The sequence below is a fragment of the Pezoporus occidentalis genome, unplaced genomic scaffold (genome assembly GCF_034315485.1).
Source record: "Pezoporus occidentalis ecotype Australia unplaced genomic scaffold, CSIRO_AGI_Poc_V1 ctg634, whole genome shotgun sequence".
NCBI classification, from domain to species: Eukaryota; Metazoa; Chordata; class Aves; order Psittaciformes; family Psittacidae; genus Pezoporus; species Pezoporus occidentalis.
Window position 1 is genome coordinate 16,318 of NW_026915981.1, and position 27,843 is coordinate 44,160.

Here is a 27,843-nt window from a genome sequence, read left to right on the forward strand (position 1 = left end):
CATTGGGGCCGTCGACGTCATTGGGGTCATCGTTGGGGCCGTCAACGTCTTTGGGTTCATCGTTGGGGCCGTCAACGTCATTGGGTTCATCGTTGGGGCCATCAACGTCATTGGGGCCGTCAACGTCATTGGGGCCGTCAACGTCATTGGGTTCATCGTTGGGGCCGTCAACGTCATTGGGATCAGCGTTGGGGCCGGCGGCAGCGTTGGGGTCGTCAACGTCATTGGGGTCATCATTGGGGCCGTCAACGTTATTGGGGTCATCGTTGGGGCCGTCGATGTCATTGGGGTCAGCGTTGGGGCCAGCAGGAGCGTTGGGGTCATCAACGTCATTGGGGTCATCGTTGGGACCGTCAACGTCGTTGGGGCCGTCAACGTCATTGGGGTCATCGTTGGGGCCGTCAACGTTATTGGGGTCATCGTTGGGTTCGTCAACGTCATTGGGTTCATCGTTGGGGCCGTCAACGTCATTGAGGTCATCGTTGGGGCCGTCAACGTCATTGGGGGCAGCGTTGGGACCGGCGGCAGCGTTGGGGTCATCAACGTCATTGGGGCCGTCAACGTTATTGGGGTCAGCGTTGGGGCCGTCAACGTCATTGGGGCCGTCAACGTCATTGGGTTCATCGTTGGGGGCAGCATTGGGGCCGTCGGCGGCGTTGGGGTCATCAACATCATTGGGGCCGTCAACGCCATTGGGGTCATCGTTGGGGCTGTCGGCATCATCGGGGTCACCGTTGGGGCCATCAACGTCATTGGGGCCGTCAACGTCATTGGGGTCAGCGTTGGGGCCGTCAACAGCATTGGGATCATCATCGGGGCCCTCAGCAGCATTGGGGTCATCGTTGGGGCCATCGGCATCGTTGGGGGCAGTGTTCGGCCCGTCAACGTCATTGGGGCCATCAACGTCATTGGGGTCATCATTGGGGCCGTCGGCAGCATTGGGGTCAACAGCACCATTGGGGTCTCCATTGGGGCCGTCGGCGTCCCTGGGGTCACCACTGGGGCTGTCAACATCATTGGGGTCAATGGCATCATTGGGGTCCCCGTTGGGGCCATCAACGTCATTGGGGTCCCCATTGGGGCCGTCGGCATCGTTGGGCTCATCGGCATCATTGGGGTCCCCATTGGGGCCATCAATGTCATTGGGGTCGTCGTTGGGGCCGTCAACGTCGTTGGGGTCTATGGCAGCAATGGGGTCCCCACTGGGGCCGTCAACGTCATTGGGGTCATCACTGGGGTCAACAGCATCATTGGGGCCACCATTGGTGCCGTCAGCATCATTGGGGTCCGCAGCACCATTGGGGTCACAGTTGGGGGCATCAACATCGTTGGGGTCAACAGCATCATTGGGGTCATCATTGGGGCCATCGACACCATTAGGGTCAACACTGGGGCCATCACTGGGGCCGTTGGCGTCGGTGGGGTCAACAGCATCATTGGGGGCACCAGTGGGGCCGTCAGCATCAGTGGGGTCAGCAGCATCATTGGGGCCACCAACACCATTGGGGTCATCATTGGGGCCATCAGCATCATTGGGGCCATCGACATCGTTGGGGTCAACAGCACCATTGGGGTCAACAGCACCATTAGGGCCATCCTTGGGGTCAACAGCATCATTGGGGCCACCAACATCAATGGGGCCACCCTTGGGGCCATCAACATCAATGGGGCCATCAACATCAATGGGGCCACCCTTGGGGCCAGCATCAGCACCGTTGGGGCCCCCAGCAGCCCCGGGGGGTGCTGAGCCTGTGGGTGCCAGCCCCACTCGCACCACCTGAGGCCGACCCATAGGGATGGGGTGGGAATGGTGTGGTTATGGGGTGGGTTGGGGGGCACTTAGGGGTCCCCGGTGTCCCCTCCCCATTGATGGGGACAACCAAGACATGGCCTCGAAGCTCGCTTGTTGTGCTGTTTTTTGTCCTTCGGGGCCCCATAAATAGGGGGTGGCGACCAATGGGGAGGGATCCCCGCCCTCCCCAGGTCTCTGTTGAACCAATGGGATGCGAGAAGGGGTTGGGGGAGCCAATGAGCGCGTCCGGCATCCTCCCGGGGTCGATGATGGGAACCAATCAGGTGCGTCCAATGGGGTGGGACCGTTCCCATTGAGGATTGGTCCAATTGGATGCTCTGTTGGTTGATGATGGGAACCAATCAGGTGCGTCCAATGCGGTGGGACCGTTCCCATTGAGGATTGGTCCAATTGGATGCTCCGGGGGTTGATGATGGGAACCAATCAGGTGCGTCCAATGGGGTGGGACCGTTCCCATTGAGGATTGGTCCAATTGGATGCTCCGGATGATGGGAACCAATCAGGTGCGTCCAATGGGGTGGGACCGTTCCCATTGAGGATTGGTCCAATTGGATGCTCCGGTGATGATGGGAACCAATCAGGTGCGTCCAATGGGATGGGACCGTTCCCATTGAGGATTGGTCCAATTGGATGCTCCCGGGGTTGATGATGGGAACCAATCAGGTGCGTCCAATGGGGTGGGACCGTTCCCATTGAGGATTGGTCCAATTGGATGCTCCGGGGGTATGATGGGAACCAATCAGGTGCGTCCAATGGGGTGGGACCGTTCCCATTGAGGATTGGTCCAATTGGATGCGTCCGGGGTATGATGGGAACCAATCAGGTGCGTCCAATGGGGTGGGACCGTTCCCATTGAGGATTGGTCCAATTGGATGCTCCGTTGGTTGATGATGGGAACCAATCAGGTGCGTCCAATGGGGTGGGACCGTTCCCATTGAGGATTGGTCCAATTGGATGCTCCGTTGATGATGGGAACCAATCAGGTGCGTCCAATGGGGTGGGACCGTTCCCATTGAGGATTGGTCCAATTGGATGCTCCGTTGATGATGGGAACCAATCAGGTGCGTCCAATGGGGTGGGACCGTTCCCATTGAGGATTGGTCCAATTGGATGCTCCGTTGATGATGGGAACCAATCAGGTGCGTCCAATGGGGTGGGACCATTCACAATGAGGATTGGTCCAATTGGATGCTCTGTTGGTTGATGATGGGAACCAATCAGGTGCGTCCAATGGGGTGGGACCGTTCCCATTGAGGATTGGTCCAATTGGATGCTCCGGGGTTGATGATGGGAACCAATCAGGTGCGTCCAATGGGGTGGGACCGTTCCCAATGAGGATTGGTCCAATTGGATGCTCCGTTGGTTGATGATGGGAACCAATCAGGTGCGTCCAATGGGGTGGGACCGTTCCCATTGAGGATTGGTCCAATTGGATGCTCCGTTGATGATGGGAACCAATCAGGTGCGTCCAATGGGGTGGGACCGTTCCCATTGAGGATTGGTCCAATTGGATGCTCCATTGGTTGATGATGGGAACCAATCAGGTGCGTCCAATGGGGTGGGACCGTTCCCAATGAGGATTGGTCCAATTGGATGCTCCCGGGGTTGATGATGGGAACCAATCAGGTGCGTCCAATGGGGTGGGACCGTTCCCATTGAGGATTGGTCCAATTGGATGCTCCGTTGATGATGGGAACCAATCAGGTGCGTCCAATGGGATGGCACCGTTCCCAACGAGGATTGGTCCAATTGGATGCTCCCGGGGTTGATGATGGGAACCAATCAGGTGCGTCCAATGGGGTGGGACCGTTCCCATTGAGGATTGGTCCAATTGGATGCTCCGGGGGTTGATGATGGGAACCAATCAGGTGCGTCCAATGGGGTGGGACCGTTCCCAATGAGGATTGGTCCAATTGGATGCTCCGGGGGTTGATGATGGGAACCAATCAGGTGCGTCCAATGGGGTGGGACCGTTCCCAATGAGGATTGGTCCAATTGGATGCTCCCGGGGTTGATGATGGGAACCAATGGGGTGGGACCGCAAGGGGGAGCGGGAGCCGCGGCTCCTCCCGTGTCTGCACTCCTTGTGCGGGGGCTGCCTCCGAGCAGCGGCCGCGGGGAGCGGTGAGGGGAGGCCGCGCCGGTGGGGGGGGAATCGGGATGGGGATGGGAATGGGGATGGGAATGGGGCCGGGAATGGGGCTGGGAATGGGGCTGGGAATGGGGCAGTGGGGCTGGGAATGGGGCTGTGGGGCTGGGAATGGGGCTGTGGGGATGGGAATGGGGCTGTGGGGATAGGGTTGTGGGGATGGGAATGGGGTTGGGAATGGGGTTGTGGGGCTGGGAATGGGGCAGTGCGGCTGGGAATGGGGCCATAGGGATGGGAATGGGGTTGTGGGGATGGGAATGGGGCTGTGGGGATGGGAATGGGATTGGAATGGGGCTGGGAATAGGGCCACGGAGATGGGAATGGGGTTGTGGGGATGGGAATGGGGCCATAGAGATGGGAATGGGGCTGTGGGGATGGGGTTATGGGGCCTGGAATGGGGCTGGGAATGGGGTTGTGGGGATGGGAATGGGGCAATGGGGCTGGGAATGGGGCTGTGGGGATGGGAATGGGGTTGGGAATGGGGATGGGAATGGGGCAATGGGGCTGGGAATGGGGATGTATGGATGGGAATGGGGCTGTGGGGATGGGGTTGTGGGGATGGGAATGGGGTTGGGAATGGGGCAATGGGGATGGGAATGGGGCAGTGGGGATGGGGTTGTGGGGATGGGAATGGGGTTGGGAATGGGGCTGGGAATGGGGCAGTGGGGATGTGGGGCCGGGAATGGGGCTGGGAATGGGGATGTGGGGATGGGAATGGGGATGTGGGGATGGGAATGGGGCCATAGGGATGGGAATGGGGCTGGGAATGGAGCCATGGGGATGAGAATGGAGTTGGGAATGGGGCTGGGAATGGGGTCGGGAATGGGGCTGTGGGGATGGGAATGGGGCCGGGAATGGGGTTGGGAATGGGGCCATAGAGATGGGAATGGGCCGGGAATGGGGCTGTGGGGATGGGAATGGGGACATAGGGATGGGAATGGGGCTGGGAATGGGCCCGGGAATGGGGCTGTGGGGATGGGGTTTTGGGGATGTGGGGCTGGGAATGGGGCAATGTGGCTGGGAATGGGGCCATAGGGATGGGAATGGGGCTGTGGGGATGGGAATGGGGTTGGGAATGGGGCTGGGAATGGGGCCATAGGGCTGGGAATGGGGCCATGGGAATGGGGCTGGGAATGGGGTTGGGAATGGGGCTGGGAACGGGGCCATAGGGATGTGAATGGTGTTGTGGGGATGGGAATGGGATTGGGAATGGGGCTGGGAATAGGGCCACAGAGATGGGAATGGGGCTGTGGGGATGGGGATGGGAATGGGGTAATGAGGATGGGAATGGGGCTATAGGGATGGGAATGGGGCCGGGAATGGGGTTGTGGGGATGGGAACGGGGTTATGGAGATGGGAATGGGGTTGTGGGGCTGGGAATGGGGCCATAGGGATGGAAATGGGGTTGGGAATGAGGCCATAGGGATGGGAATGGGGCTGTGGGGATGGGAATGGGCTTGTGGGGATGGGAATGGGGCTGTGGGGATGGGAATGGGGCCGTGGGGCTGGGAATGGGGTTATGGGGCTGGGAATGGGGTTATTGATGTGGTATTGGGGTTGTGGGGCTGGGAATGGGGCTGTGGGGCAGGGAATGGGGGTTATCGGGTGGGGATGGGAATGGGGGTTGTGGGGATGGGAATGGGGTTGTGGGGCTGGGAATGGGGTTATGGGGATGGGAATGGGGTTGTGGGGATGGGAATGGGGCTGGGGATGGGGCTGTGGGGATGGGAATGGGGTCGGGAATGGAGCTGTGGGGATGGGAATGGGGTTATGGGGATGGGAATGGGGTTGTGGGGCTGGGAATGGGGCCGTGGGGCTGGGAATGGGGTTATTGATGTGGTGATGGGGTTGTGGGGCTGGGAATGGGGCCGTGGGGCTGGGAATGGGGTTATTGATGTGGTGATGGGGTTGTGGGGCTGGGAATGGGGTTGTGGGGCTGGGAATAGGGTTATTGATGTGGGGCTGGGAATGGGGGCATTGATGTGGGATTGGGGTTGTGGGGCTGGGAATGGGGGCATTGATGTGGGATTGGGGTTGTGGGGCTGGGAATGGGGTTATTGATGTGGGGCTGGGAATGGGGTTATTGATGTGGGGATGGGGTTGTGGGGCTGGGAATGGGGTTGTGGGGCTTGTGGGGCTGGGAATGGGGTTGTGGGGCTGGGAATGGGGTTGTGGGGCTGGGAATGGGGTTGTGGGGCTGGGAATGGGGGCATTGATGTGGGATTGGGGTTGTGGGGCTGGGAATGGGGCTGTGGGGCTGAGAATGGGGTTGTGGGGCTGGGAATGGGGTTGTGGGGCTGGGAATGGGGTTATGGGGCTGGGAATGGGGTTATGGTGCTGGGAATGGGGTTATGGGAATGGGGGCATTGATGTGGGATTGGGGTTGTGGGGCTGGGATTGGGGTTGTGGGGCTGGGATTGGGGTTGTGGGGCTGGGAATGGGGTTGTGGGGCTGGGAATGGGGTTATGGGGCTGGGAATGGGACCGTGCGGCTGGGAATGGGGTTGTGGGGCTGGGAATGGGGTTATGGGGCTGGGAATGGGGTTATTGATGTGGGGCTGGGAATGGGGGCATTGATGTGGGATTGGGGCCATCCCCCAGGCCTGGAGTGCCCCGTCTGCCACAGCCAGTGCCGGCCCCAGGACGTGGTGGAGAACTACTTCCTATGGGAGGGCAGCGCCGAGCCCCCCCCCGGCGGCCCGGGGACCAGCCAGGTAGCGCCAGCATTAGCGGCTAATTAGGGACTAATTAGTGCTTAATTAGCATGGCGTTATCGCCTCTTTACTGCCTTATTATTGGGGTGTTATTAGGGAATTATTAGGGCGTTATTAGGGCGTTATTAGTGTGTTATTAGTGTGTTATTAGGGCGTTATTAGTGTGTTATTAGCGCGTTATTAGTGTGTTGTTAGGGCGGTTAGTGTGTATTTAGGGCGTTATTAGTGCCTCATTAGGGCTTAATTAGCGCTTTGTTAGTGTGGTGTTATTGGTGAGTTATTAGCGTTTTATTAGGGCGCTATTAGTGTTTTATTAGGGCGTTATTAGAGTATTATTAGCGTGTTAGTAGCGCTTTTTTAGTGCTTTAACAGTGCTTAATTAGTGCGCCATTAGTGGTTATTTAGTGTGTAATTAGTGCGTTATGAGTGCGTAACTAGAGCGTTATTAGTGTCTAATTAATGCATTATTAACGCTTCGTTAGTGCTTTATTAGTGTGTAATTACTGTGTTGTTAGGGCTTTGTTAGTGCTTATTTAGTGCATTATTAGTGAGCCATTAACATATCATTATTGTCTCATTATTAGTGCATTATTTGGCCTTCATTAGTGCTTAATTAGTATAGTGCTTTATTAGTAGACTATTAGTGTTTCATATTTGCATATTATTAGATCGTTTTTAGTGCTTTATTTGATTGTTATTAGTGTGTTATTAGCATGGTATTAGCCCGTTATTACTGCATTATTAGCCCGTTTTAAGTGCGTCATTACTGCATTATTAGCACATTATTAGCCCATTATGATTGCATTATTAGCCCGTTAATAGTGTGTTGCTAGGCGGTTATCAGTGCATTATTAGTGTGTTATTAACCCATTATTATTGCCTTGCTAGCTTGTTATTAGCGCATTATTAGCCCGTTATTAGTGCATCCTTAGCCTGTTATTAGTCCATTATTTGCGTGTTATTAGCCTGTTATTAGCGCCTTATTAGCCTGTTATTAAACCTTTATTAGCGCATTATTAATGCGTTATTAGCCCGTTATTAGTACGTTATTAACCCGTTATTAGTGCAGCATTAGCCCGTTATTAAGCCGTTATTAGTCTGTTATTAATGCTTTATTAGCCCGTTATTAAACCATTACTAGCATGTTGTTACTACGTTATTAATGCGTTATTAGCGTGTTGTTAAGCTGTTATTAGCGTGGTATTAGCGCATCATTAATGCGTTATTAACCCGTTATTAGTGCATCATTAGTCCATCATTAGCCTGTTATTACTGCTTTATTAGCCCGTTATTAAAACGTTATTAGCGCATTATTAATGTGTAATTAGCCCGTTATTAGCACGTTATTAAGCTGTTATTATTTTGTTATTAGCCTGCTCTTAGCCCGTTATTAGCGCGTTTTTGGTGTGCTTTTACCTCGTCATTAGCGCATTATTAGCCCGTTATTAGTGCGTTATTAAGCTGTTATTAATTTGTTATTAGCCTGTTCTTAGCCCATTGTTAGTATGTTATTGGTCTGATATTACCTCATCATTAGTGCATTATTAGTCTGTTATTAGTGCGTTATAAAGCAGTTATTAGCCTGTTATTAACCTGTTATCATTGCATTGTTAAGCTGTTACTAGCATGTTATTAGCACGTTATTGCCGTGTCATTAGTGTGTGTTATTAGCCAGTTATTAATGCATCATTAGCCCGTTATTAGCCCGTTATTAGCGCTAATAATTAGTGTGTGTCCCCCCCCCAGTGCTGCACGAGCTGCGAGGACAACGCGGCGGCCACCAGTTACTGCGTGGAGTGCTCGGAGCCGCTGTGCGGGACGTGCGTGGAGGCGCACCAGCGCGTCAAGTACACCAAGGACCACACCGTGCGCGCCATGGGTGCGCCCCACCGCCCCCCGCTGCCCCTTGGCACCCCTTGGGGGCCCTATGGGGGCCTCTTGGTGGCCCTTGATGGCGTCGCCGTGATGGCACGATGACGTTGCTGTGACGGCATGATGACGATGACGTCACCGTAACGCCGCAATGATGCCATCACCGTAATGGCACAATGATGTTGCCGTAACACCATGATGATGACATTGCCGTGATGGCACGATGACGTTGCCGTGATGGCACGATGACGTTGCCGATGACATCGCGGTGATGGCACGATGACGTTGCCGATGACATCGCGGTGACGGCACGATGACGTTGCCATGATGGCACGATGACGTTGCCGATGACGTTGCCGTGATGGCACGATGACGTTGCCAATGACATCGCGGTGATGGCACGATGACGTTGCCATGATGGCACGATGACGTTGCCGATGACATCGCCGTGATGGCACGATGACGTTGCCATGATGGCACGATGACACCGTGATGGCACGATGACGTTGCCGTGATGGCACGATGACGTTGCCGATGACATCGCCGTGACGGCACGATGACGTTGCTGTGATGGCACGATGACGTTGCCGATGACATCGCGGTGATGGCACGATGACGTTGCCATGATGGCACGATGACGTTGCCGATGACATCGCCGTGACGGCACGATGACGTTGCCATGACGGCACGATGACGTTGCCGATGACATCGCGGTGATGGCACGATGACGTTGCCGTGATGGCACGATGACGTTGCCGATGACGTTGCCGTGATGGCACGATGACGTTGCCGATGACATCGCGGTGATGGCACGATGACGTTGCCAATGACATCGCGGTGATGGCACGATGACGTTGCCGTGATGGCACGATGACGTTGCCGATGACGTTGCCATGATGGCATGATGACGTTGCCAATGACATCACGGTGATGGCACGATGACGTTGCCATGATGGCACGATGACGTTGCCGATGACGTTGCCATGATGGCATGATGACGTTGCCGATGACATCACGGTGATGGCACGATGACGTTGCCGTGATGGCACGATGACGTTGCCGATGACGTTGCCGTGATGGCACGATGACGTTGCCGTGACGGCACGATGACGTTGCCGATGACATCGCGGTGACGGCACGATGCCGATGACGTCGCCGTGACGCCACGCTGACCGTGACGTCGCCGTGACGGCACGACGATGACGTCACGGTGACGTCACCCCCCCTTTCCCCTTCCCAGGCGGCGGCCGCGCCGCGGCGCGCACCCTCTTCTGCCCCGTGCACCGGCAGGAGCCGCTGGCGCTGTTCTGCGCCACCTGCGAGGCGCTCACGTGCCGCGACTGCCAGCTCGGCGCACACCAGGACCACCGGTGAGGCCGGGGGGGAATGAACTGGGTGTGAGCGGGGAATTAATTGGGTATTAACGGGAATTAATTGGGTGTTAACGGGGGAATTAATTGGGTGTTAACGGGGGAATTAATTGGGTATTAACGGGGAATTAATTGGGTGTTAACGGGGGAATTAATTGGGTATTAACGGGAATTAATTGGGTGTTAACGGGGAATTAATTGGGTGTTAACGGGGGAATTAATTGGGTGTTAACGGGGAATTAATTGGGTGTTAACGGGGGGGATTAATTGGGTGTTAACAGGGGAATTAATTGGGTGTTAACGGGGGGAATTAATTGGGTGTTAACGGGGGAATTAATTGGGTATTAACGGGAATTAATTGGGTGTTAACGGGGGGAATTAATTGGGTGTTAACGGGGAATTAATTGGGTGTTAACGGGGGAATTAATTGGGTGTTAACGGGGGAATTAATTGGGTGTTAACGGGAATTAATTGGGTATTAACGGGAATTAATTGGGTGTTAACGGGAATTAATTGGGTGTTAACGGGGGAATTAATTGGGTGTTAAAAGGAATTAATTGGGTATTAACGGGAATTAATTGGGTGTTAACGGGGGGAATTAATTGGGTAGGGAGGGGATGAATTGGTTATTAAGGGGGTTAATTGGGTATGGGGGGATGAATTAATTGGGTATGGGGGGGATTAATTGATTGGGTATGGAGAAGATTAATTAATTGGGTATGGAGGGCGTTAATTAATTGGGCATGAAGAGGATTAATTAATTGGGTATGAAGGAGATTAATTGGGTATGGAGGGAATTAATTAATTGGGTATGGGGGGATTAATTAATTGGGTATGGAGGGGATGAATTAATTCGGTACCCCTCCCGTTCCTCAGCACCCATGGGTGCCCTGTCCCCCCCCATTCCCCAGCACCCATGGGTGCTCTGTATCCCCTTTATTCCCCAGCACCCATGGATGCCCTGTGCCCCCCCCATTCCCCAGCACCCATGGGTGCTCTGTCCCCCCCCCGTTCCCCAGCACCCATGGGTGCCCTGTGCCCCCCCCATTCCCCAGCACCCATGGGTGCTCTGTCCCCCCCCCCCCCCATTCCCCAGCACCCATGGGTGCCCTGTGCCCCCCCCGTTCCCCAGCACCCATGGATGCCCTGTGCCCCCCCCAGTCCCCAGCACCCATGGGTGCCCTGTGTCCCCCCCCATTCCCCAGCACCCATGGGTGCCCTGTGTCCCCCCCATTCCCCAGCACCCATGGGTGCCCCCATGGGGGCCCGGTGCCCCCCCATTCCCCAGCACCCATGGGTGCCCTGTGCCCCCCCCATTCCCCATCACCCATGGGTGCCCTGTCCCCCCCCCCATTCCGCAGCACCCATGGGTGCCCTGTCCCCCCCCCCTTCCCCAGCACCCATGGGTGCCCTGTCCCCCCCCCATTCCCCAGCACCCATGGGTGCCCTGTGTCCCCCCCCATTCCCCAGCACCCATGGGTGCCCTGTGCCCCCCCCATTCCGCAGCACCCATGGGTGCCCTGTGTCCCCCCCCATTCCCCAGCACCCATGGGTGCCCTGTGCCCCCCCCCGTTCCCCAGCACCCATGGGTGCTCTGTGTCTCCCCACAGGTACCAGTTCCTGGAGGAGGCCGTGCGGGGGCAGCGGCAGCAGCTCCTGGCGCTGCTCAAGCGCCTCGGGGACAAGCAGGCGGCGCTGCAGCGAGCGGCCCGCGACGTGCGCGCCTTGTGCGTAACCTGCCCCATAGCGGGGGGGTGTGAGACCCATAGCAGGGGGTGAGACCCATAGAGGGGGGTGAGACCCATAGCGGGGGGTGAGACCCATAGCGGGGGGTGAGACCCATAGCGGGGAGTGAGACCCATAGCGGGGAGTGAGACCCATAGAGGGGGGTGAGACCCATAGAGGGGGAGTGAGACCCATAGAGGGGGGTGAGACCCATAGACCCATAGAGGGGGGTGAGACCCATAGCGGGGGGTGAGACCCATAGCGGGGGGTGAGACCCATAGAGGGGGGTGAGACCCATAGAGGGGGAGTGAGACCCATAGCGGGGGGTGAGACCCATAGCGGGGGGTGAGACCCATAGAGGGGAGTGAGACCCATAGAGGGGGGTGAGACCCATAGCGGGGGGTGAGACCCATAGCGGGGGGTGAGACCCATAGAGGGGGGTGAGACCCATAGCGGGGGGTGAGACCCATAGAGGGGGGGTGAGACCCATAGAGGGGGGTGAGACCCATAGCGGGGGGGTGAGACCCATAGCGGGGGGGTGAGACCCATAGCGGGGGGTGAGACCCATAGCGGGGGGTGAGACCCATAGAGGGGGGTGAGACCCATAGAGGGGGGTGAGACCCATAGCGGGGGGTGAGACCCATAGAGGGGGGTGAGACCCATAGCGGGGAGTGAGACCCATAGCGGGGGGTGAGACCCATAGAGGGGGGTGAGACCCATAGCGGGGGGTGAGACCCATAGCGGGGGGTGAGACCCATAGAGGGGAGTGAGACCCATAGAGGGGAGTGAGACCCATAGCGGGGGGTGAGACCCATAGAGGGGAGTGAGACCCATAGAGGGGGGGTGAGCCCCATAGCGGGGGGTGAGCCCCATAGAGGGGGGGTGAGACCCATAGAGGGGAGTGAGACCCATAGCGGGGGGTGAGACCCAGAGAGGGGGGGTGAGACCCATAGAGGGGGGTGAGACCCATAGCGGGGGGGTGAGACCCATAGAGGAGGAGTGAGACCCATAGAGGGGGGCCAGCCCCATAGCAGGGGCAGTCAGCCCTATAGCAGGGGAACTGGGCCCATAGCGGGGGAGCTGGGCCCATAGAGGAGGAGTCAGCCCCATAGTGGGGGGGATCCAGCCCCATAGGGTGAGATCTGAGCCCCATAGTGGGGGGATCCAGCCCCATAGGGTGAGATCTGAGCTCCATAGTGGGGGAGCCGGGCCCATAGAGGGGGAGTCAGCCCCATAGCGGGGGGGATCCAGCCCCATAGCGGGGGATCCGGGCCCATAGCGGGGGGGATGCAGCCCCATAGGGTGATATCTGAGCCCCATAGCGGGGGATCCAGCCCCATAGCGGGGGGTGAATGCAGCCCCATAGGGTGAGATCTGAGCCCCATAGCAGGGGATCCAGCCCCATAGCGGGGGGGATGCAGCCCCATAGCGGGGGGGGGATGCAGCCCCATAGGGTGCATCCTCCGCCCCATAGTGGGGGACCCGGACCCATAGCGGGGGGGATGCAGCCCCATAGCGGGGGGGGATGCAGCCCCATAGGGTGAGATCTGAGCCCCATAGCAGGGGATCCAGCCCCATAGCGGGGGGTGAATGCAGCCCCATAGGGTGAGATCTGAGCCCCATAGCAGGTGAGCCGGGCCCATAGCGGGGCGGGGGAATGCAGCCCCATAGGGTGCATCCTCCGCCCCATAGCGGGGGGGATCCAGCCCCATAGGGTGAGATCTGAGCCCCATAGCAGGGGATCCAGCCCCATAGCAGGGGGGATGCAGCCCCATAGGGTGCATCCTCTGCCCCATAGCGGGGGGATCCAGCCCCATAGCGGGGGGGGGATGCAGCCCCATAGGGTGCATCCTCCGCCCCATAGCGGGGGGGATCCAGCCCCATAGGGTGAGATCTGAGCCCCATAGCGGGGGGGATCCGGCCCCATAGCGGGGGGGGATGCAGCCCCATAGGGTGCATCCTCCGCCCCATAGCAGGGGGGATCCAGCCCCATAGCGGGGGGGGGATGCAGCCCCATAGGGTGCATCCTCCGCCCCATAGCGTGCCTTGCGTTCCCTCCCGCTCCGTGCCCCACACGCGCAGCATGCGGCGCGTGGCGGAGGTGCAGAAGCGGGTGCAGGTGGAGGTGAAGGTGGCCATCCTGCAGATCATGAAGGAGCTCAACAAGAGGGGCCGGGTGCTGGTCAGCGATGCTCAGGTCAGCCCCATAACCACCACCCCCTTCCATTCCCCCTGCCCCATAACCACCGCCCCATAACGCCTGCCCCATTGCAGCGCGTCACCGAGGGCCAGCAGGAGAGGTTGGAGCAGCAGCATTGGGCCATGACCCAGCTGCAGCAGCGGCACGAACACGTCCTGCGCTTCACGTCCTGGGCGCTGCAGAGGGACAACAGCGCCGCATTGCTGCTCTGCAAGAGGCTGGTGAGGGGCTCTGCGCCCCACATCCCGTCATAGGGACCCACATCCTGTCATAGGGACCCACATCTCCTCATAGAGACCCACATCTTGTCATAGAGACCCCTAACCCAGCCCCATCCCATCCCAATCCCATCCCAACCCATCCCAGCCCATCCCAACCCATCCCAGCGCCGCACTGCTGCTCTGCAAGAGGCTGGTGAGGGGCTCTGCGCCCCACATCCCGTCATAGGGACCCACATCCTGTCATAGAGACCCACATCTTGTCATAGGGACCCACATCCCATCATAGGGACCCCTAACCCAGCCCCATCCCATCCCCATCCCATCCCAACCCATCCCAGCGCCGCATTGCTGCTCTGCAAGAGGCTGGTGAGGGGCTCTGCGCCCCACATCCCGTCATAGGGACCCACATCCCATCATAGGGACCCACATCTTGTCATAGGGACCCACATCCCATCATAGGGACCCCTAACCCAGCCCCATCCCATCCTCATCCCATCCCAACCCATCCCAGCGCCGCATTGCTGCTCTGCAAGAGGCTGGTGAGGGGCACAGTGCCCCACATCCTGTCACAGGGACCCACATCCCATCATAGGGACCCACATCCCCTCATAGAGACCCACATCCCCTCATAGGGACCCACATCCCATCATAGGGACCCACATCTTGTCATAGGGACCCACATCCCCTCATAGGGACCCACATCCCATCATAGGGACCCACATCTTGTCATAGGGACCCACATCCCATCATAGGGACCCACATCCCATCATAGGGACCCCTAACCCAGCCCCATCCCATCCCAACCCATCCCAGCGCCGCATTGCTGCTCTGCAAGAGGCTGGTGAGGGGCTCTGCGCCCCACATCCCATCACAGGGACCCACATCCTGTCATAGGGACCCACATCCCCTCATAGAGACCCACATCCCGTCATAGACCCAGATCCCCTAGGGAACCCAGCCCCATCCCAGCCCCATTCCATCCCAATCCCATCCCAACCCATCCCAACCCATCCCAGCGCCGCATTGCTGCTCTGCAAGAGGCTGGTGAGGGGCTCTGTGCCCCACATCCCATCATAGGGACCCACATCCCCTCATAGAGACCCACATCTTGTCATAGGGACCCACATCCCCTCATAGAGACCCACATCCCATCATAGGGACCCACATCCCATCACAGGGACCCACATCCCGTCATAGAGACCCACGTCCCATCATAGAGACCCACATCCTGTCATAGGGACCCACATCCCCTCATAGGGACCCACATCCCCTCATAGGGACCCACATCCCGTCATAGGGACCCACACCCCCCCAACCCCCTCCCATCACAGCCCCCCACATCCCCCCCCCCCCCCACCCCCACCCCAACCACCCCCAACCCCCCCACCCCCCCCAACCCCCTCCTACACCCCCCGACCCCCCAACCCCACCAAACCCCCCCAAACCCCCCCAACCCCCCCAACCCCCCCCCAAACCCCCCCCAACCCCCCCAAACCCCCCCAACAACCCCACCCCCACCCACCCCAACCCCCCCAACCCCCCCCCACCCCCCCCCAACCACCTCCTAGCCACCCCCCCAAAACCCCCCAACCCCACCCCCAAACCCCCCCAGGGCCCCCAACCCCCCCCCAAACCCCCCCAACCCCCCCGAAACCGCCACACCCCCCCTTCCCAACCTCCCACCCCCATCCCAACCACCCCCAAACCCCCCCAACCCCCTTCCAACCCCCCCAAACCCCCCCACCCCCATCCCAACCCCACCCCCACCCCCCCCCAAACCTCCCAACCACCCACAAACCCCCCCCACCCCCAACCCCCCCACCCCCATCCCAACCACCCCCAACCCCCCCAGCCCCTAAACCCCCCCAATCCCCCCATCCCAACGCCCTCCACCCCCCAAACCCCCCCCCACCATCCCCAACCCCATCCCAACCCCCCCAAACCCCCCAACCCCCTCCAAACCCCCCCCCCATCCCCACCCCCCAACCCCCCAAACCCCCCCCCAAACCCCCCCCCAAACCCCCCCAAACCCCCCCCCAACCCCCCCCAACCCCACCCCCCCCAACCCCCCCACCCCCATCCCAACCACCCCCAAACCCCCTCAACCCCATCCCACCCCCATCCCAACCCCATCCCAACCCCCCCCAAACCCCCCCATCCCCCCCCCAACCCCCCCAACCCCCCCCCAAACCCCCCCTACACCCCCCCAACCCCCCCATTCCCACCCCCAATCCCAACCCATATCCCCCCCCCATCCCAACCCCCCAAACCCCCCCAACCACCCCACCCCCAACCCCCCCAACCCTCCCCAACCCCACCCCCAACCCCCCCACCCCCATCCCAACCCCACCCCCAACCCCCCCACACCCATCCCAACCACCCCCAAACCCCCCCAACCCCACCCCCATCCCCCCCCAACCCCCTCCTACACCCCCCCAACCCCCCCATCCCCCCAAAATCCCAACCCACCCCCCCCCTGCCCCCCAGATCTGCCTGCAGCTGCAGGCCGCCCTCAAGGCCATGGTGGAGCCGGTGGAGCCCCAGGGGGAGATGAAATTCCAATGGGATCCCAGCGCCTGGACCCACAGCGCCGAGAGCTTCGGTGAGCCCTTACCTGGGGGGTGGTGGGGGGGATGTGGGGCAGCACCCATAGGGTGCCCCCCACCCACCCTTAACACCCCCCCATTGCAGGCAGCATCGTATCAGAGCGCAGCCTCCCCCCCCCGCTTCCAGCGCTCAGCCCCCATGGCTATGGGGCACCGCAGGTACCAATATAGGGCTGGGGGGTGGAGGTGTGGGGCAGCACCCATGGGTGCCCCCCCAACCAACCTTTAACCCCACCCCCTTATCAACAGGGTGCCCCCCAAGCCGTGGTGGTGAGCAAAGGGCAGCCCAGCCCCATAGCGCAAGGAGGGAGCTCGGCCCCCCGCAGTGGGGCTGAGGAAGGCTTGGGGGACCCCCCCTCGCTTCAGGGGCCACTTGGGGGGCAGAGTTTGGGGTGCCCCAACCTTTCCCCCCCACATCTTTACCCTGAGATGGGTGAGAGCGGTGGGGACACGGAGATGGGTGAGTTTGGGGGGGGATATGGGGCAGGGATATGGGGCACGGGGGGGGGGATATGGGGGGCAGGGGGGGGATATGGGGGGCACAAAAAGGGGGGGGCATAGGGGGAGGAAGGCTCCTCATGGGGGTTTCTTCAGCAGCCAATGGCCCCCCCGAAGCTGCTGGCACCGGAAGGAAGAGGTGGGTGATGGGGGGGGGACATGGGACCTTGGGCTTGTCCCTATAGCCCCATAGGGGACCCTATAGCCCCATAGGGGACCCTATAGCCCCATAGGGGACCCTATAGCCCCATAGGTGACCCTGTCCCTATAGCCCCATAGGGGACCCTGTCCCTATAGCCCCATAGGGGACCCTATAGCCCCATAGGGGACCCTGTCCCTATAGGTGACCCTATCCCCATCTCCCCATAGGTGACCCTATCCCATACCCCCATAGGTGTCCCTATCTCCCCATAGATCACCCTGTCCCCATCTCCCCATAGCTGTCCCCATCTCCCCATAGGTGTCCCCATCTCCCCATAGCTGTCCCCATCTCCCCATAGCTCCCCATCTCCCCATAGATCCCCATCTCCCCATAGATCCCCATCTCCCCATAGCCGTCCCCATCTCCCCATAGATCCCTATCTCCCCATAGCCGTCCCCATCTCCCCATAGATCCCCATCCCCCCATAGCTGTCCCCATCTCCCCATAGCCGTCCCCATCCCCCCATAGATCCCCATCTCCCCATAGATCCCCACCTCCCCATAGATCCCCATCTCCCCATAGCCGTCCCCATCCCCCCATAGCCGTCCCCATCTCCCCATAGATCCCCATCTCCCCATAGCCGTCCCCATCTTCCCATTGCCGTCCCCATCTCCCCATAGCCGTCCCCATCTCCCCATAGATCCCCATCTCCCCATAGATCCCCATCTCCCCATAGATCCCCATCTCCCCATAGATCCCCATCTCCCCATAGCTGTCCCTATCTCCCCATAGCCGTCCCCATCTCCCCATAGCCGTCCCCATCTCCCCATAGATTCCCTTCCCCCCATAGATCCCCATCTCCCCATAGCTCCCCATCTCCCCATAGGCGTCCCCATCTCCCCATAGATCCCCATCTCCCCATAGGCGTCCCCATCTCCCTATAGCCATCCCCATCTCCCCATAGCCGTCCCCATCTCCCCATAGATCACCCTATCCCCATCTCCCCATAGCTCTCCCCATCTCCCCATAGATCCCCATCTCCCCATAGCCGTCCCCATCTCCCCATAGCTCCCCATCTCCCCATAGATCCCCATCTCCCCATAGGCGTCCCCATCTCCCCATAGATCCCCATCCCCCCATAGATCCCCATCTCCCCATAGATCCCCATCTCCCCATAGATCCCCATCTCCCCATAGATCCCCATCTCCCCATAGATCCCCATCTCCCCATAGATCCCCATCTCCCCATAGATCCCCATAGATCCCCCATAGCCGTCCCCATCTCCCCATAGCTCCCCATCCCCCCATAGCCATCCCCATCGCCCCGCTGACCCCCCTCCCCCCCCCCCCCCAGGAGCTGCCCCCCCGGCTCCCCGCGCTTCCGGAAGGTTCCGCGGGTGCGCCTGGAGCGCCTGGAGCTGGGGCTGGAGCCGGGGGCGGCGCCGCTCTTCCGGGTGCTGCCGGGCCCCTCGGCGCGGGACTTCAGCCTCATCGTCATCGAGGGGGCGCGGGCCCCGCCCCCCGCCGTCAAGGTCAGGGCGCCCTCACCCACATCCATCCCCTCACTGACCCACATCCATCACAGCATTGACCCACATCTGTCCCGTCCCTGACCCACATCTGACCCATCGCGGCATTGACCCACATCTGTGCCATCACATCACTGACCCACATCTGTCCCATCGCGGCATTGACCCACATCCGTCACGTCACTGACCCACATCTGACCCATCGCGGCATTGACCCACATCTGACCCATCACTGACCCACATCTGACCCATCGCGGCATTGACCCACATCTGTCCTGTCACTGACCCACATCTGACCCATCGCGGCATTGACCCACATCCATCACAGCATTGACCCACATCTAACCCGTCACTGACCCACATCTGACCCATCGCGGCATTGACCCACATCCGTCACGTCACTGACCCACATCTAACCTGTCCCTGACCCACATCTGTCCCGTCCCTGACCCACATCTGACCCATCGCGGCATTGACCCACATCTGACCCATCCCTGACCCACATCTGTCCCATCGCGGCATTGACCCACATCCATCCCATCGCTGACCCACATCTGACCCATCACTGACCCACATCTGTGCCATCACTGACCCACATCTGTGCCGTCACTGACCCACATCCATCCCATCACTGACCCACATCTGACCCGTCACTGACCCACATCTGACCCGTCACTGACCCACATCTGACCCATCGCGTCACTGACCCACATCTGACCCATCCCTGACCCACATCTGTCCCATCGCGGCATTGACCCACATCCATCACGTCACTGACCCACATCTGACCCATCGCGTCACTGACCCACATCTGTCCCATCGCTGACCCACATGTGACCCATCGCGGCATTGACCCACATCTGACCCATCGCGTCATTGACCCACATCCATCACGTCACTGACCCACATCTGTCCCGTCCCTGACCCACATCTGACCCATCGCGGCATTGACCCACATCCGTCACGTCACTGACCCACATCTGACCCATCGCTGACCCACATCTGTCCCATCCCTGACCCACATCTGACCCATCGCGGCATTGACCCACATCCGTCACGTCACTGACCCACATCTGTCCCGTCACTGACCCACATCTGTCCCATCCCTGACCCACATCTGACCCATCGCGGCATTGACCCACATCTATCGCGGCATTGACCCACATCTAACCCGTCACTGACCCACATCTGACCCGTCACTGACCCACATCTGACCCATCGCGGCATTGACCCACATCCATCACGTCACTGACCCACATCTGACCCATCACGGCATTGACCCACATCTGTGCCGTCACTGACCCACATCTGTCCCGTTGCTGACCCACATTGATCCCATCACTGACCCACATTGATCCCATCACTGACCCACATCTGACCCATCACTGACCCACATCTGACCCATCGCGGCATTGACCCACATCCATCCCATCGCTGACCCACATTTAACCCGTCACTGACCCACATCTGACACATCACTGACCCACATCTGTGCCGTCCCTGACCCACATCTGACCCATCGCGTCACTGACCCACATCTGTGCCGTCACTGACCCACATCTGACCCATCGCGGCATTGACCCACATCCATCCCATCGCTGACCCACATCTAACCCGTCACTGACCCACATCTGACCCATCACTGACCCACATCTGTGCCGTCCCTGACCCACATCTGACCCATCGCATCACTGACCCACATCTGTGCCGTCACTGACCCACATCTGACCCATCGCGTCACTGACCCACATCTGACCCATCGCGGCATTGACCCACATCTAACCTGTCACTGACCCACATCTAACCTGTCACTGACTCACATCTAACCCCTCACTGACCCACATCTGTCCCATCGCTGACCCACATCTATCGCGTCACTGACCCACATCTGTCCCCTCGCTGACCCACATCTGTCCCATCGCGGCATTGACCCACATCTGACCCATCACTGACCCACATCTGTCCCATCGCTGACCCACATCCATTGCAGCATTGACCCACATCTGTCCCATCGCTGACCCACATCTATCGCGTCATTGACCCACATTGATCCCGTCACTGACCCACATCCATCCCATCGCTGACCCACATCTGTCCCGTCCCTGACCCACATCTGTCCCGTCCCTGACCCACATCTGACCCATCGCGGCATTGACCCACATCCGTCCCGTCCCTGACCCACATCTGTCCCATCGCTGACCCACATCCATCACATCATTGACACACATCTGTGCCGTCCCTGACCCACATCTGTCCCATCACTGACCCACATCTGACCCATCGCGGCATTGACCCACATCTGTCCTGTCACTGACCCACATCTAACCCGTCACTGACCCACATCCATCGCGTCATTGACCCACATTGATCACATCACTGACCCACATCCGTCCCATTGCTGACCCACATCCATTGCATGGCTGACCCACATCTAACCCATCGCTGACCCACATCTAACCCGTCACTGACCCACATCCATCGCGGCATTGACCCACATCTGTCCCATCGCTGACCCACATCTCTCCCGTCACTGACCCACATCTGTCCCATCACTGACCCACATCCATCGCGTCATTGACCCACATTGATCCCATCACTGACCCACATCCATCACAGCATTGACCCACATTGATCCCATCACTGACCCACATCTGTCCCATCCCTGACCCACATCTGTCCCATCCCTGACCCACATCTGACCCATGGCGGCATTGACCCACATCTGTCCCATCCCTGACCCACATCTGTCCCATCGCTGACCCACATCTGTCCCATCCCTGACCCACATTGATCCCATCGCTGACCCACATCCGTCCCGTCACTGACCCACATCCATCACGTCACTGACCCACATCTGTCCTGTCACTGACCCACATCTAACCCGTCACTGACCCACATCCATCGCGTCATTGACCCACATTGATCCCATCGCTGACCCACATTGACCCATCGCTGACCCACATCTGTCCCATCGCGGCATTGACCCACATCTGACCCATCGCAGCATTGACCCACATCTGACCCATCACTGACCCACATCCGTCCCATCACTGACCCACATCCGTCCCGTCACTGACCCACATCTGACCCATCGCTGACCCACATCTGACCCATCGCTGACCCACATCTGTCCCATCGCGTCATTGACCCACATCTAACCCGTCACTGACCCACATCTGACCCATCGCTGACCCACATCCGTCACGTCACTGACCCACATCTGTGCCGTCCCTGCCCCACATCCATTGCGTGGCTGACCCACATCCATCACGTCACTGACCCACATCTGTCCCATCGCGGCATTGACCCACATCTATCGTGGCATTGACCCACATCTGTCCCGTCACTGACCCACATCTGTGCCGTCCCTGACCCACATCTGTCCCATCGCGGCATTGACCCACGTTGATCCCATCGCTGACCCACATCTATCGCGGCATTGACCCACATCTATCTCAGCCCTGCCTCACATCTGTCCCATCGCGGCATTGACCCACATCTATCGCGGCATTGACCCACATCTGTGCTGTCCCTGACCCACATCTGTCCCGTCACTGACCCACATCTGTGCCGTCCCTGACCCACATCTGACCCATCGCTGACCCACGTCTGTCCCATCGCGGCATTGACCCACATCTAACCCGTCACTGACCCACATCTAATCCCTCACTGACCCACATCTGTCCCGTCACTGACCCACATTGATCCCATCACTGACCCACATCTGTCCCGTCACTGACCCACATCTGTCCCATCCCTGCCCCACATCCATCGCGGCATTGACCCACATCCGTCCCATCCCTGACCCACATCTGACCCGTCACTGACCCACATCTGTCCCATCGCTGACCCACATCTGTCCCATCGCTGACCCACATCCATCGCGGCATTGACCCACATCCGTCCCATCCCTGACCCACATCTGACCCGTCACTGACCCACATCTATCCCATCGCTGACCCACATCTGTCCCATCGCTGACCCACATTGATCCCATCACTGACCCACATCTAACCTGTCACTGACCCACATCTGTCCCATCGCTGACCCACATCTAACCCGTCACTGACCCACATCCGTCCCATCGCTGACCCACATCTAACCCGTCACTGACCCACATCTGTCCCATTGCTGACCCACATCTGTCCCCTCACTGACCCACATCTGTCTCATCGCTGACCCACGTCTATCCTGTCACTGACCCACATCCATCCCATCGCTGACTCACATTGATCCCATCGCTGACAAACATCCATTGCGTCATTGACCCACATCCATCATGTCATTGACCCACATCCCTCCCCTCACTGACCCACATCTATCGCGTCATTGAACCACATCTATCCCAGCCCTGCCCCACATCCATCCCCTCACTGACCCACATCTATCGCGTCACTGACCCACATCCGTCCCATCGCTGACCCACATCTAACTTGTCACTGACCCATATCCGTCCCATCACTGACCCACATTGATCCCATCACTGACCCACATCTATCGTGTGGCTGACCCACATCTAACCTGTCACTGCCCCACATCCATCCCATCCCTGCCCCCCCCCCCCTCACCCCTTTCCCTCCCCGCTTGCAGGAGGAGCAGCCGGAGGACACGAAGCCCCTTGGCGGCCATGGGGCAGCCGTGGGGCCGCCCCCCACGTCCTCCATGCTGGGCTCCGTGTCCTGCTGCCGCGTGTGCCGGCGCGCCGGGGCCGTGGTCATGTGCGACCGCTGCCAGCGCTGCTTCCACCTCGCCTGCCACCTGCCCGCCCTGCACGAGGTGCCCAGGTACCCGCCGCCCCATAGCGACCCATAGTGCCCCATGGCGACCCATAGCGACCCATAGCGACCCATAGCGACCCATAGCGCGCCCCATGGCGACCCATGGCGACCCATGGCGACCCATGGCGACCCATAGCACAACCCATAGCGCGGTCCATAGCGCCCCATGGCGACCCATAGCGACCCATAGCGCGGCCCATAGCGCCCCATGGCGACCCATGGCGACCCATAGCGCGGCCCATAGCGCCCCATGGCGACCCATAGTGCCCCATAGCGCCCCATGGCGACCCATAGCGACCCATAGCGCGATCCATAGCGCCCCATAGCGCCCCATAGCGCGGCCCATGGCGACCCATAGCGACCCATAGCGACCCATAGCGCGGCCCATAGCACCCCATGGCGACCCATAGCGCCCCATGGCGACCCATAGCGCGGCCCATAGCACCCCATGGCGACCCATAGCGCCCCATAGCGCAGTCCATAGCGCCCCATGGTGGCCCATAGTGCCCCATAGCGCCCCATAGTGCCCCATAGCGCCCCATGGCGCCCCATAGCGCCCCATAGGGCGGCCCATAGCGCCCCATAGCGCCCCATGGCGACCCATAGCGCGGTCCATAGCGCGGCCCATAGCGCGGCCCATAGCGACCCATAGCACGGCCCATAGCGACCCATAGCGCGGTCCATAGCGCCCCATGGCGACCCATGGCGACCCATAGCGCGGCCCATAGCGCCCCATGGCGACCCATAGCGACCCATAGCGACCCATGGCGACCCATAGTGCCCCATGGCGACCCATAGTGACCCATGGCGACCCATAGTGCCCCATGGCGACCCATGGTGACCCATAGCGACCCATAGCGCGGTCCATAGCGCCCCATGGCGCCCCATGGCGCCCCATGGCGACCCATGGCGCCCCATGGCGACCCATGGCGACCCATAGCGACCCATGGCGACCCATAGCGCGGTCCATGGCGCCCCATGGCGACCCATAGCGCCCCATGGCGACCCATAGCGCGGCCCATAGCGACCCATAGCGCGGTCCATAGCGACCCATAGCGCGGTCCATAGCGACCCATAGCGCGGCCCATAGCGACCCATAGCGCGGCCCATAGCGACCCATAGCGCGGTCCATAGCGCCCCATGGCGACCCATAGCGCGGTCCATAGCACGGGCCATAGCGACCCATGGCGACCCATGGCGACCCATGGCGCCCCATGGTGGCCCATAGCGCGGTCCATGGCGCCCCATGGCGACCCATAGTGACCCATAGCGCCCCATGGCGACCCATAGCGCCCCATAGCGCGGCCCATAGCGACCCATAGCGCGGTCCATAGCGCCCCATGGCGACCCATGGCGACCCATAGCGCCCCATAGCGACCCATGGCGACCCATGGCGCGGTCCATAGCGTGGTCCATAGTGCCCCAGCACCCCATAGCGCCCCATGGCGACCCATAGCGCCCCATAGTGCGGTCCATAGCGCGGTCCGTAGCGCCCCATAGCGCCCCATGGCGACCCATAGCGCCCCATAGCACCCCATGGCGCTCCATAGCGCCCCATGGCGACCCATAGCGCCCCATAGCGCCCCATAGGGCGGCCCATAGCGCCCCATAGGGCATCCCATAGCGCCCCATGGCGGCCCATAGGGCAGCCCATAGCACCCCATGGTGCCCCATGGCGGCCCATAGTGCCCCATAGGGCGGCCCATAGCGCCCCATAGCGACCCATAGGGTGGCCCATAGCACCCCAGCACCCCATAGCGCCCCATAGGGCGGCCCATAGCGCCCCATAGGGCGGCCCATAGCACCCCATGGCGGCCCATAGCGCCCCATAGCGCCCCATAGGGCGGCCCATAGCACCCCATAGCGCCCCATAGGGCATCCCGTAGCGCCCCATGGCACCCCATGGTGCCCCATAGGGCCCCCCATAGCGCCCCATAGGGCATCCTGTAGCGCCCCATGGCAACCCATAGCACCCCATGGCGGCCCATAGCGCCCCATGGCGGCTCATAGCGCCCCATAGGGTGCCCCATGGTGGCCCATAGCGCCCCATAGCGCCCCATTTCAGCTCATAGCACCCCATACGGTCCCATAGCGCCCCATAGGGCATCCCATAGTGCCCCAGAGGCCCGCCCAGAGGGGACCATAGGGTCCAAGGGCATCCCATAGGGGCCCATAGGGTGTCCCATAGCGTCCCATAGCGCCCCATAGGGTCCCATAGGGTGTCCCATAGGGGCCCATAGGGTCCAAGGGTGTCCCATAGGGTCCCATAGGGTCCCATGGCACCCCATACGGTCCCATAGGGCGTCCCAGAGGGGCCCATAGAGTGTCCCATAGGGGCCCATAGGGTCCCATAGGGTGTCCAATAGGGGCCCATAGGGTGTCCCATAGGATCCAATGGAGTCCCATAGGGTCCCATAGGGCGTCCCATAGGGGCCCATAGGTCCCATGGCGTCCCATGGGTCCCATAGGGGCCAATGGCGTCCCATAGGGGCCAAGGGTGTCCCATAGGGTCCCATAGCATCCCATAGGGTCCAAGGGCACCCCATAGGATCCAAGGGTATCCCATAGGATCCAAGGGCATCCCATAGGATCCAAGGCCATCACTTCCCTGCTGACCCCCTACCCCCCGTTGCTCCCATAGCCCCGAATGGAAGTGTTTGCTCTGCCAGGACCTGCCCCCCCCCAGCCAGGACCTCACCGAGGGGGCCCCCCAGAAGCTGTGCCCCTCGGACCAGCAGGTACACGGGGATGGGACTGAGGGATCCAATGGAATTCCAATGGGATCCAATGGGATCCACGCATCCCTTTAACCCCCTTTTCCCCTATAGAAGTGTGAGCTGGTCCTGCTGCAGCTCCTGTGCCACGAGCCCTGCCGGCCCCTCCATCGCCTTTCCAGCTCCACGGTGAGTGCCATGCTTCCTTAGGGAATCAATGGGGTGGGGAATAACGGATCCCTTCCCACTTTGGGAATCCTCCTTCCCATAGGATACCCCCCATCCCATCGACCTGACCCTCATACGGGCCCGGCTGCAGGAGAAGCTCAGCCCCCATTACCGCAGCGCCGAGGAGTTCGCCCGCGACACCTGGAGGCTCCTGAGGCAGTTCAGTTCCCAAAGCGAGGTGGGATGTTGGGAATGCGGGTTGGGATATAGGGAAAGAGCCCCCTTTTTCCCTAAAAAAAAACCTTTATTTTCCTTCTCCCATTTATTCCAGGATAAGGAACACGTTCAATCCATCCTGGCCTTGCAAAGCTTCATCGAATCCCGCCTCAGCGCTGCCTTCGGCGACGGCAAGTTCCCGGCTGCCCGATTCCTTATGGAACCCCTGGTCCCTAGGGATGAGGTTCCGGGCACCCCAATTCCCCCCCATCCTGGTGTTGGGGGGCCCTGAGGCCTTCCTATGGTGTGTGTGTGTGTCCCTTGGAGGAATAAACCCATGGTTGAGCCCCCCCCTTTCCCCCCCAAAATCCCATCCTTCCCAAGGGAGTTACTGGGATGAGGAATGGAATCGGGATGGTCCCAATCTGGGCCCCATAGCACCCACCCCCTCCTCCCTGCCCCACATTTGCCATCCTCAATCCAGGCTGGAGCAGAGATTGGAGGTGGGAATTCCGGGAATAGCCGATGTTTTCCGGTGGGGCACGAAGGGAGGGGGACCGGAAAGAGCCGAAGATGCTCGGGAGGGGGGGGGGACCGCCCCTTAGTCCGGAAAGAGCCGAAGCGGCTCCGGAAAGAGCCGAAGATGCTCGGGAGGAGGGGGGCGGGGGGGACCGCCCCTTAGTCCGGAAAGAGCCGAAGCGGCTCCGGAAAGAGCCGAAGATGCTCGGGGAGGGGGGGACCGCCCCTTAGTCCGGAAAGAGCCGAAGCGGCTCCGGAAAGAGCCGAAGATGCTCGGGAGGGGGGGGGGGGACCGCCCCTTAGTCCGGAAAGAGCCGAAGCGGCTCCGGAAAGAGCCGAAGATGCTCGGGAGGGGGGGGTGGGGGGGACCGCCCCTTAGTCCGGAAAGAGCCGAAGCGGCTCCGGAAGGAGCCGAAGATGCTCGGGGCGGGGGGGGACCGCCCCTTAGTCCGGAAAGAGCCGAAGCGGCTCCGGAAAGAGCCGAAGTGGGTCCGGAAAGAGCCGAAGTGGGTCCGGAAAGAGCCGAAGATGCTCGGGGCGGGGGGGGACCGCCCCTTAGTCCGGAAAGAGCCGAAGTGGCTCCGGAAAGAGCCGAAGCTGCTCGGGAGGGG

The 27,843-nt window shown here is 60.2% G+C and overlaps 1 protein-coding gene across 1 annotated transcript; it reads left to right on the forward strand.

Annotated features, from left to right (window-relative positions):
• The first annotated feature begins 3,840 nt into the window (after positions 1–3,840).
• TRIM28 (tripartite motif containing 28) lies at positions 3,841–27,046 on the forward strand. Its single transcript, XM_062640230.1, is given in 18 exon segments — positions 3,841–3,937; positions 6,563–6,675; positions 8,422–8,554; positions 9,788–9,917; positions 11,528–11,644; positions 13,725–13,839; positions 13,917–14,063; positions 16,551–16,665; positions 16,755–16,828; positions 16,919–17,129; positions 17,264–17,306; positions 18,663–18,840; positions 23,428–23,621; positions 26,257–26,353; positions 26,444–26,518; positions 26,601–26,735; positions 26,829–26,985; positions 26,988–27,046. Coding segments are annotated over 18 exon segments (2,190 nt in total).
• Positions 27,047–27,843: the final 797 nt, after the last annotated feature.